The sequence below is a fragment of the Haliotis rufescens genome, unplaced genomic scaffold, assembly GCF_023055435.1.
Source record: "Haliotis rufescens isolate VD_foot unplaced genomic scaffold, xgHalRufe1.0.p SCAF_4, whole genome shotgun sequence".
NCBI lineage: Eukaryota > Metazoa > Mollusca > Gastropoda > Lepetellida > Haliotidae > Haliotis > Haliotis rufescens.
This window is the reverse complement of record NW_025964112.1, coordinates 21,852,727-21,865,296: the sequence shown is the minus strand read 5'-3', so window position 1 is coordinate 21,865,296 and position 12,570 is coordinate 21,852,727. Positions and strand designations below refer to the sequence as shown.

Sequence of the window (12,570 nt, the reverse complement as noted above, 5' to 3'; positions counted from 1 at the left end):
GCACTCAGAAATAACAGGAATAATCAAACCGTTTTTAGCTCACCTTGCTGGAGGGGTATGCAATAGGTTATCGCATTGCGCGTTCACGATGTCGGTCGTTTACACCACACAGTAGGAACCTTCCCATAAAAAAAAAAAAACATGTTCCTTTGTGTCATACATGTTGAATAACGATCAACACTGAATCCAAGAAACCATGTATATCACAAAATGTAATATATTTGATACCAACGATTAAGAATTAATGTATTTCTCTGGGTACGTTTTGAGGACTTTTGAAATCTATTAGAACTCTAACAGCTGTAGCAGAGGACACAGAACGAATGTATTTATATATATTTCACTGTCTAAGTAAGGATAAGATATATTGTTATATTAACACCATTATCAAGCAAGTGCTTGCTTGATAACGGTGTTAGAACCTACACCGAAACGTCGCTCCTAATTGTAATAAAGAAGTTGTTCATCCCTATATCTTATGCATACTTAGTACTCCAACTTGTAAATGCCTCTCATGGTCATTGTTATAGGCCAGAGTAAAGTCCTACCAGAGTAGGAAACGCGGAAACAAACTCACGTTTGTTGTGCATGTTCCACAAATCTTGCAAGTGAAATGGAGAAGATATTGATGGAAATTAAACAGAACAATAACATTTACAGACACAATAATTTGATGCATTGTTTCAAATATGTTGACAGATTTTGTTATCTATTTCCATAAATATATGTATGATTGTTTCATCTGCCCAGTGGGCACGCCAGAAACCTATGATTGTGGGTTCGAATCCTGGTTCGCCCCGATTATGTTTCTAGGTCTGTCAGCACCATACCCGTGCTCGTGGGTTTCGCCGAAGTGGTAAATGTCTGAGACCTGCATCACCTTGGGCTTTCCACATTAAGCTGACACGGCGTGACATAACTGGAATACTGTTAAAATCGGCGTTAAACCCAACTCACTCACTCACTTATCTGCCAACTATGCATATGATATGTATTTTTATTTTCATGTATGGACCAATTCAAATAGAGTGGGGTTGTTCAACGTACCTCAGAAACGAGTGAATTTACTCATTTTACGCTGCTTCTATCACTTTTCTTTCATTTCACCTCAACCTTTTTGTCTTTCAACCTCGCCTTTCATGAAGCGAAACACTCGCCACACTAAAAGATTGAGGTGAAGTACGCTGATATACATTGTGTATGACAGTATGTGCGTTATGCATCTCCATTTATTTAGCGTTGTGCGCCTCGAGTGAGTGAGTGAGTGAATCTGTGAGTTATAAAAAGTGTTCCCCCGGCATTATAAAAAATATGTCATCATAATTATACACAAAAATGGTCTTCTTGGTGGTGTCAGAGATGTCAAAAAATGGAGAAGCAGTTTATGGGATACGCGTTATAGTCAGAGGTCAGAGGTAAAGGTATGCCAAACAGAAGTATGAACATAACCTGTGTCATTGCGTACACCATACGTCGGATGAACTCTAAGACACCGTTATGAAAGTTATCAGCTCTCTTCATCGGAATGAGAACAAGACTGGTTTCTTTTCAACAAAAAATAAAGAACGAGGTTTCAAAGGTGTCAGCAAATTGCTGGCGGGTCTTGGTATTTTATATTTGAAGTATCCATGGGGACTCAACCGGAGACATGTTTCACAATACAAGCCCAAGAGAGACAGGGCATGTGTTTCTGTAGCCTGTCAATGAGTGAGTGAGTGGCTTGCGCCAGCTCTCGTTGAGAAACGTGTTGCAGCGAGTCAGGCCCCAGAAAATCCATACAAACAGGTGTGGTTTGACACACCAAGGACAATAATGACATCCTTACTTATTTTTATCTGCCGCCCTAAAAAAATGTGTTTGTGTTTAGTCCTGAATTATCCGCCGTCCGAGTGTATTTGTTTGCCGCTTCTTGAAAAAAGAATCAACTTTCCCAATGGCTTAAATACCACGCTCATCTTATAACTGATAGTAGGCGTATTTAAAGCGAACTGTTGAAACTTGGAATGGAAGCAGCTCGTTGCTACTTTGTTTGTGTGTTGCGATATAGGACTTGCCTCCACTATAATTCATATATTAAGCGTGGAACTGTGTTGATGTTTGAGAAAGTACATGGCATGAAAACCTGCGACAATTGCAATTACACGGACGGGCATCTCTCGTTTGATTTGTGAAGTACAGAGTTGGTGCAACCTTGGTCGTTAAAGTAGACATAAGTTACTACTACTACTACTACTACTTAAGAAAACCTCCTGACTACTACCTTCGGTGGTTCTCTCAGCGATAAGAGAGTTAAAGTGACTGTGTACCAAAACTAGCTTGACTCCCACCAACATAGCCTGTTCAAGCTTCCATACATCAACCTCACGCCTGGTTCACTTGCAGTGAGCCAATTTACAGTGATTCCATCTATTCGTACGTATATTTTGTCATTTCATACTTCATACAAATATATACGAAACCGACAGGGTAGCCAAAATATACCGGTCAGTTACCACTAGAAACAATACACACCAGTGTGATCTACGGTCTTATTTCAAGAAGATTCAAGACATTCTAATTCATAAGTTTAATCAATGCATAGATCTTTTTCCACAATGTGGGGTTCAGCTTGCTCTCAGTGTGTTTAAATTGTCAAATATTTGGTTTGTGTCGTCTAAACCTTGAATAGGTATTCTGTAATAAGACCTTATTTTCCGACCGACCGACCGCCCCCATAGGGGAAACCTTGTCCTCTGCACATTACTTGTCATAAAAAAAATACTGTGACGTCAAGTTTTGATCTGTTGTGATGTGGGTTTATGCCAAAATGTTTTTCGGATAAATCGGTAACTATATGATATTCACTGTGCCACAATGATATTCTGAAAGATTGACCATAATAAAAATTATAACATTATTACTATTATTATTATTATTATTATTATTATTATTATTATTATTATGTCAAATTAGTTGAAACAAGGCATCAGACGCTTAGGATATTTCCGGTAGGTCGGTTTTTGTGTAACATAAAATGTCATAGCATGGTCCTCATAGACATACTTAGATAACGAACAATGAATCAAGGTAGATGTGAAGAAACATTGTAAAGACGGCATTGAAAGATTACCCCGCCAGTACTGAGTTGTGAAGGTGCAATCAATGCAGTTGATGGGCTAAAGTACAGTTACTTCCCTTTGACCACAAATGGAATAGAATCGATTCAATTGTCTACCTTTGACCGTGACATAAACGTCGTCACGTCGCAGATTGTAGACCAACATCAGGTCCATCTGTCCTTCAAATTTAATAAATTGAAAACATATTTTAGAAACTATCTAGATCTAAACCTGATTCGAACCTGTGCTTTATGTTTTATGACTTGAAATAGGTCAATGGTAAGAATCTTAGTGAGTAGGGATAAGAATTTATGGATGAACAACTTCTTTATTTCAATTAAGAGCGACGTTTCGATGTAGGTTCAAACACCGTTATCAAGCGAGTTACACCGAAACGTCGCTCTTAATTGTAATAAAGAAGTTGTTCACCCATAAATTCGTATCCTTACTGAGTACTTCAACATCTAAATGCCTATCAAAGAAGGTAAGAATCTTGTTAATTACAATAAGATTTTATGGTGAAGATTTGTTTTTTATCCACATGTGCTTTCCTCCCAGCAACTATTCTACAATGTGTTTAAATTTCGGGTCAGCCTGCCCTCAATAGGCCACCACAGTCAACGGACATGTTTAAATTGTAAAATATTTGGTATTGATCGGCAATAAGGAGCCGTATTTTCCTTAAGTTTTTTTTTTCCCGCCCACTTTCCCAAGGTTAGTGTGTTAGACAAGTGAGGGCCCGGTTCGGCAATGGTGGACACTGTACTTTTACACCAGTCAGTTAACTCACTTGCCCGGGAAGATGTTTTCCAACCAAACTGTTGGCTGTGTTAAATAAAACAAACTTTTGAAATAGAACACAAATTAATGTAATAAATCCACTGTTATTAAACATCAGTCCAAATGTAAAAAAATGTTCACGCATTCATAAAGGGATTCCCATTCATCCAACAGCAAGTAAAGAAAATACAGGTTGGTTAAGTCATCTATAAATATTGAGAATTATCCTACATATTTTAAAAACAAAGCTCATAGGTCACATTTCTTAAAACTTCGTTTAAGTTATCACAAACTAAAAATTGAAACTGGTAGATATACAAAAATACCGACCCCACTGGAACAACGTCTCTGTGAAACATGTGATGTCTTAGAAGATGAGCAACACTTTGTACTGTCTTGTATAAAATACAACCAAGAAAGAGACTCTCTTCTACAAATAATCTTCAATCATGATAAAGAATTTGGTACACTCTGTTAAAAGGAACAATTCTTTTTAATTTTACAAACAGTCATCCAGAAACAATTTCCAATTTGAGTTTTGCCACATTCTCATATTGTTTCCATGTCATTATAATACATTTGTTTTACAATACAGTTATAATGTACCCCTTTGTATGTTGAATGTACCTTGTGTTTTGCACTTACTGTGCATATATTTTGTAGTTTGTGATTGTGTAATATTGCCACTGTTTCTTCATGGAATGTTACGCAATTAATATCTTTTCTAAAACATCTTTGTTGTTTGATAGTTTGTTACAGTTGTGTACGGGGGCACAGTTGGCCCAATTACCTGAGGCGCTGCAATTCGCAATGCAGAGTTGTGTCCCTTGGGGACGCCAGACGCCAGTGTGTCAGCACCATACCCGTGCTCGTGGGTTTCACCAAATTGGTGAACGTCTAAGACCTGCTTCACTTCGGGCTTTCCTCCCACATCAAGCTGACACGCCGTGATATAAATGGAATACTATTCAAAGCGGCCTTAAACCCAACTCACTCACTCACTCTTGTGTACGGTTCCGTTTAGTTAGCTGGATTTCTGTTGTGATTCCTGCCGGTGGTTTTGAACTGAAGTATGTTTAGAAGAATGGTACTATGTTCAACCCAGACATCGTGAAGATATCATGCCACCGAATTATGTTTTAGAAAAATAATTGCAAACTACAGACAAACCTGTTGATCTCCTATGTATCCAGAGGCAAAGAACTTATACGGGTGTATAATCTCTGCCGGAAGTTAAAACAACCGTCGAAACAATAAACCATGCAGAACCGTTAACCGCCGCATGAACGGTATGAATCATACATTACATACAGTGAACTACTTGAAACAATACTGCTCTCAACTATCCCCAGCAAGCACCATACATGTGATTATGAAGACAACTAATTATAAATTTCTCATATCAAACCTCTTGTTTTACATGTGTTGTTTATTGAGTCATACAAGATTGAGTGCGGGCTACACGCTTGTCGTAAGAGGCGACTAACGGGATCGGGTGGTCAGGCTCGCTGACTTGATTGATGCATGGATCGATGCTAATTATGTCAATCGCTGGATTGCCTGGTCCAGACTCGATTATTTACAGACCGCCGTCATATAGCTGGAATATTGCTGAGTGCGCGTTAAACAACAAACAAACAAATACATGCTTGACCTCAATACCCCATGGGGCCTTTGTCACTGGCTGCCTGAATAACATACAAAGATCCGGTTCGATTCCTTACGTAGGCCAAATATGTGTCTTGAGTCCGCCGCAGCGATATTACTGGAATATTGCTACATGCGCCGTAAAATCGTCCTCACCGGCTAACAAAACCGTGTCATTAAAAACCCAGAAAGACAGATATTGAAAATCGTTGTCAGAGAGTATCTAAGGGCAGTTGTTCCAATAAAGTCGATCATAAAGTTAACGCTTTCACAATGCAGGCACCGCTGAACAGGGTTAGGGGTATTCAACATTGGGGATAGGTCATGGCAGCGATTCACTGTCGTTCACCAATTCAGTAAATCATTTGCTCCAACAGTTTGACTTTCTCATTCGAGCTCCTTCTATCAGGGTATTAGCCAACACCTCTCAAGTCTGATACATTGAAATTGTACAGAAGCATTTCTTTGGTCATATTGACTCGAGTAGCACGTAGTTCGCATCACTGGAGTCGGTATCTGCGGCTTTACCACGCTCCAGTTGATTATGTCAACAGTATTGACAATTAGCAATGACATTTACATTATAGATAGAGGTAGCGCTTGGTCGGCCCTAGGCGATGCATGTACAAGTTGCAGTGTCCTGGTAGACCTATTCGATTAGGTGAGAGAGTGACATTATAACACGACTCCGTCACCAACATCCCAGCAGTAACACGGCGGCCTGGAAATAGTGGAATCTGAACTAGGCTCATTCGTCCATGAAACAGAAATAGACATTAAACATTAAACAAGCTGTAAACACAAGCCGGAAGCACATGCCCTACCATAAGCATTGATCTGGAAACAACAGTAGCTGCGTCATGTTTGTTTCAGTACTAATTTAAATGGCAGACTTTTATATTACGTTCAGGTCAAATGTAATTTCATTGACATGTTCTCCTGATCAAAACTAAACAATGGCAATGGCTTATCGAACTGGGTTCCGTCTTGTCGACGTGGAGTAGCCGCATCCAATGCTGCTCTTACGTCGAGTCTTAGAAAGACGGTTTACTCGGGACCTAAAGTCCCCACGTCATTGGATTGTGAATAGCTGTCAGCTGCTTCACTCCAATAATATCACTGGACCGTGACGAATAGACTCCTCGCATTATACCCATGTAGGAAATCGAACGCGGGTCTTTAGCATGGCGAGTGAATCACTAGAGCTTCAACCACTCTCGACTCGAGCCCCTATGGATATTACGCCTTAATTATTTCAGGGCCACATAAAGACCACATCTCAGTTATTTCTCAAGACATTTCCACCAGTAGACACAAGTACACAACATAATTCAGTATCACATATTTTGTTTATTATTTAATCTTTGATAGAATCCAAAATATATTTCCCTATGTCAGCAAACATTCCAGATCCATTTTTCAGTGTTGTCTCGTTGGCATACTCTTCCGGATCTGGGTGAGTAAAGTGTATTGCCAGGGCATCCGTTCTCCAATTGAAAGGTTGGGACTGTTGGAAGTCTTTGTACTGTGGGTGAAATATGGGATGGCACAGGAGTCTAAAGCACATCACCTGCAGTCGTGGTTCTATTTTAACCAAATTCGGATGCCTCTCATATATTTTATATGGAACTTCGATTGGATTATAATAAAAATCATTACTCCTGTACTTTCTGTAAGTCTTTCTCCATATGTCAATAAATTTTGATCTTGGTTTTGAGAGTACGACTCCCATATTGATCGAATCCGGAAACGGTTCACGAGGAAGGTGATCTATATCAACAACTACGTCATATCCGGCGGATATGATGTCATCGACAGGTCTCAACCACAAAGCATCCCAGTCAACATAGATGCCACCGTACTTGTATAAAATATCTCCTCTAAGAACGTCACTTTTGTGGTGTCGGAATAATACTTGGTTTCCGAAGATTTCCTTTGGGACTTCTCTGTAAACCGACCTTACCCTCGGATTGACCTTGACCTTGTCCCAATAAAAACCTTCTAGTGCATTGTTACCGTGAATGAAAACTTTGTCCGCTTTTACGACATATAGTGAACTCATGATGCTCAAGTACATAATAAAAGTCATATTTGCCTTGTTATACCAAACATAATGCACGATTTTTGGAATTGGTGACGAAGGGTCAGTAGATGGGTATATGGGTTCCCTCTGCCCATATGCAACATACCGTAGATCGGCACCAAAAGGACTCTCGAGTGATATTATATGTTTTGGGTATGATTTGCGAACAATGAAGGCACAGTGGGTGGGTTGAGGGAGTTCACTGTCAGAAATGAACAGGACTTTCTGACACGATTTGATAACATTGATGTCAAGTTCAGACTGTTTATAAAATATCGTACTTTTGAAACATGGCAGCCCATTTAACTTGTCATTCCCCGGCGAGCTGATCAGAACTTTTGGAACGTTATTGTCCGCTACATATGCTGATAAGTGTTCCTTTCTAAAATTTGGCAGTGGCTTCAATATAACTGTGTCTTCGGAGACAAAAACACCGCCAATGTCGTGCAACAATTCCCGGCCGAATTCATGCGAATTTTCACAATTCGCCCAATCAGGCATTTTTCTCAGAACAAGATTGGCAATGGAGGATTTAAGTGAATCAAGCCAGTCGTTATATTTATCTTGTTGAGGTGGGGTCTTATAATGAATCTCTAAAAGATCAGGTTCCATATGCGTCCAGACACTGCGTACACTTAAATAGTGAATATACTCGAATGTTCTGTTCCCACACCAAACGTAGAATACAGTATTGGGAACTACCTGTTGCCCGAGGTCGTTAAAACTGCGTGGTGGTAACTCACCAGGCAGATCTATTCTTCTTATTGACATCCTGTCCACTGGTCCACTTTCTTTAACAGATTCATGAAGGGTCGGCAGATTCATCTTTAGAAGCGATCGGTTTTCAATAAGTGATGAGAAGTCTCTGATTAGTGGTTGTTGCACCATCCGGTTGAGATCTCCACTGTGCCGGTGCAGGCGAGAGGCGGCCTCCTTCAGCAGATCGCTGTCGTTGAAATACTGCAGACCCACCACAATGCACAATATAATTGTTACAAACAACCCCACTGTCTTCTTCTTTAACCGAGGCATGTTGATAGGCTTGTCTGAGTGATCAAATACAGAGGTCTTCTAGTCAGCTACTGCAAAATTGATTCCAAATTAGGTACGATTCTTCTTCCATGGGAGGGTCGGTTACCGGACGCTCCACGAATAGACAATAGCAGACGCAGGGGATGGGTCCAAACCTGTGGGACAGAAGGCAATTAGTTAGAATCGGATAATTCCTGTCACGCAAGTCACTATTACAGTGTTGTACAGGACATGAGATCTACAATGTGTTGCCATTTGATGTGAGCTCGGTGAGGGGTGGGGTGGGGTGGGGTGTGGATGGGGGATGGGGTGGGGATGTGTAAGGATAGTGTTCCAGAATAATAAACAAAAAACATATGTTCGCGGGACTGAAATTCTGTTCTCAGCGGCGTCATAACCACTGTACTCACTCCCAAACTACTGATATCGAGATGTCTCAACCGAAGGACGTTGTCCACCAAGAAAAACAGCAGATCCTATTGCGTAATTAGAATATGAGACAGCAAATATATTAAGCGATGGTATGATGTTGAATAACCTGCTCCAACCTAAATTTCTTCGTTATCCAGCTGTTAGTTTGGAATGCGGTTCCTGTGTGTTCGGAATGTGCACCCCATTTGAAGTGTCCAATTACCTCCCTATTGTTAGCGTGGCGTCACGTGTGAGAGAGGCTTACTCCAGATGCGCAATCCACCTGCTGGTCACAGTGTGACACGTGGCAGTTTTCAGTCATATAAGACGTAAACAACTTACAAGCAGCAATGTAATGAATACAATTTTGAATATAATACTACATGGCAGTTTCAACAGACATGTATTTATGACATACTTCAGTTGCGAACAAGTAGCTTTCAAACATGACTCCCCAGCGGAACTTTTCTCAAATTGGAATGTCCTTTTTTTCTTGGCAGGACTGGAGCGGAAAGCGAAGACGTAAAACACATAGGACACACTGAAACCCAATACATCGCAGCTACAATACAGGCAAACAATCTAGGTTGTACGAGCCATTAAACGAAACCCCCGGCTCTATATTTACCACGCTTGGTTAGCCAAGACGATCACAAATGAAATGAACGTAATATCCTCTCACGACAGATCCAAATGTTCAAGCCGTTGTCTAGAGTCACCATCACAGCTCTCTCAAACCCATTGCCATTGACTCTAAAGGAGCAGCGGCTATATTCAGACACTTAGTCGCGTCTGTGGACCGTGTGCGGCGTTTACCGGACAATGCAAGTGACACATTGAGATACTTTACGATGTCCACGAAAGATGAGAAACCGACATATGACTAGGGGCCTGACACCAAACGTGTAACGATAGATGAACTGTTCTGTCCAGTAAACATCAAAACGAACTCCATCACTTCATTTCAGTCACGAGGCAATGTTTTCACAGATGTCAGTCAAAAAGAGTGAGTGAGTGAGTATGGTTTTACGCCGCTTTTAGCAATTTTCCAGCAATATCACGGCGGGGTACACCAGAAATGGGCTTCACACATTGTACCCATGTCGGGAATCGAACCCGAGTCGTCGGCGTGACGGGCGAACGCTTTAACCACTAGGCTACCCGACCGCCCTCAGTCAAAAAGAGAATTCTTAAAGATTATAATTATTTAGTTCGATGCATCACTGTAGGAAAGATAAACCCCATGATATTATATATGTATGTGATGATGAGATTAGAATACTATTCTTCGTAGTCCGGGTAAATATGGGTCAAGCCTATGAACAAACAATACGGCCTTGACAAAATCAACAAACGATCGCATGAATTGTGGTACGCAAATCATAATATATGTGTAAGTAAACAGGAGAGGAATCCTTTCTGCATACACAGTGACACTAATGCTGGACAATCACCATCACAGTGCCCACACCAGCACACTGCCAACCACTGCATGTCTCTAACGTCTCAACGGAGTGAATGTGAGTGATGTTGTTGATCGACATGTCAATGATCAAATCAGGGTCAGTCGAACCAGTGGTTGATAGCATGAGGGACGGGCCACTCCGCCAGGGTGTGATGACAACACGATACACTCACTGGGTTACGAGTATATCATATATATCAGAAGGGTTAGTTTTCTCGAGTTCTTATGTCATGTCAACGATCTGAATACTATTTTCATAACGCCCGCTTCCTTTGAAATTCTTCTATTTCAGAGTCCAGAGAACTAGTGTAACCCGTATTTCACTTGTCCTCGCAGTTTGGAGCTGTTTGTTACTATGTTTACATTTTCTATCTTTTCCAATTTGTAGCCACATACATTCTGGTTCAGGGTCCGTTCCACAAAGCGATGATAGCGAATGGGAGTTACATCACCTTAGCGCTGCGCGTTGTGGGACGGACACCTGAATCATAGCACTGAGGTGCTACTTGTTCGTGAGAACGATCGCCATTCGAGTTTTAGGTGTCCTCAGTACAATTTAGTTGTCTCGGGCTAGCGTCTGTGCACGACGATAAATTGTGAGTATATATATGACTATATACAGTATAGGGCGAAACAGTACTTATATCTGACTGTCAGTCCCAGTAGTCCCGTTAAGTTGCTGAAACCATGCAACGCACAAGTCAACATGAGTTAATCAACTCCAAGAATATCAGCCAATTACACAAACGATACATACATGATCAATAATGAAAACACTGGCTGTTGCCCTGTCGATTACCTGAAAGAAAGACTTACTTCGTCCCTAGTGTCCTCGCCTCACTGACCTGTACGCCCCATAGATTACTGTCGATAATATCCTGTTGAACCCACAACCTGAAACTAGTGAACCTCTAATGATACTGCGTTATCGTCTTAAGCGTCGGAAACCTGTCCGGCTGGTATATGCAATAAAACGTTATTGTATTAGTGTGATCAGTTCAAGGTAAAAGCCACAATGTAGAATGTATGAATTAGTACGCGCTGAGTATTGTTGGGGAAATATTTTCCCCATTGGCAAACGTTGGGCCTCCAATAGCACAGGTGATGTTTGTTCCACCGTGAGTGATTGTACTTTCTGACACATGTGTCAGAGTCTTCTGACACATGTGTCAGAGTCATATATAATGATTACAACCATCGTGGGTAACGCAATACCAATGGACGTTGTTAAAACAAGCAACTTAGAACTTGTGCTAGTAAACACGTCCTTTATCTTTAACACACGGCAATAGATCCAACGCTCGGCAGAACACACCGAGTCTCCAGGATAAACCCACAGAACACTGTACATCGATATTATTCCAAAATCGATAAAACCTCTTAAATCACATATACTAAGGAATGAAAGTAAATTGCGTGCATACACTGGCATACTGATGACGTGGTTGGATGGTGCGGAGATCCCTCTTTCAGGCATCTTACCTGTCAATTAGCACGTGCTTTTATTCACTACACGGCTTGTGTAAAATCTGAACCCCTAACTTTTTTTCAAGCTCGTGGATCCACCTCTGTCACACGTTATATAAACGTCCTTAGAGTGGGAAACTATCAATATAACCAGTGTCAAACTTCCAAACATTTAGTTGTTTAACATGAATATCGGATTACACATTCCGGGTGATAAAACACAAAAACATCGCATGACAACATTAACACGTGTGTAATTCATATTACATATTGTTATTGAACGCTATGGATAGTGCCCTTACCTCGCCTCCTTGTGTTCAGGGTGTGTCACTTCGTGTAGTCCCGGAGCAAGATCAGTGCCCAAAAGCCACTGGGAGAGTAACAGATACAATACGGTGGTATTCACGATTTTATCACCCTACCATTTAAGCTGGTTGGAGTTTCGCCTCTCGCACAAAGTCGGGCTAATACTCATGCGCATTCTTGTGTACTTGAGTGTGTCGGGGAAGTAGAAGCAGACGATCTGACTCGACAGGGCGTTGTATAATAGCCTTGCTTGGGCTTCGGTTTGCTTTTAAGCCAACGGT

General features: G+C 41.0%; 1 protein-coding gene across 6 annotated transcripts; it reads right to left on the bottom strand.

The window, feature by feature from the left end:
- Positions 1-6,855: 6,855 nt before the first annotated feature.
- On the bottom strand, positions 6,856-12,570 carry LOC124132159. 6 transcript variants are annotated; one of them, XM_046495903.2, is made up of 3 exons: positions 12,286-12,570; positions 11,333-11,416; positions 6,856-8,795 (listed from the first exon to the last, which is right to left on the bottom strand). In XM_046495903.2, exon 3 carries the CDS (start codon positions 8,638-8,640, stop codon positions 6,883-6,885), a length of 1,758 nt encoding a protein of 585 aa, XP_046351859.2. In that variant the 5' UTR covers positions 8,641-8,795; positions 11,333-11,416; positions 12,286-12,570; the 3' UTR covers positions 6,856-6,882. The 6 variants fall into 6 exon arrangements, with proteins under 6 accessions (XP_046351859.2, XP_046351858.2, XP_046351861.2 ...); XM_046495902.2 differs by lacking the exon at positions 11,333-11,416; XM_046495905.2 differs by lacking the exon at positions 12,286-12,570 and having other exon boundaries at positions 11,316-11,416.

What these genes read in the sequence shown, in the direction of transcription:
- LOC124132159 (XM_046495903.2), bottom strand. Translation starts at nt 8,640, where the DNA reads ATGCCTCGGTTAAAGAAGAAGACAGTGGGGTTGTTTGTAACAATTATA.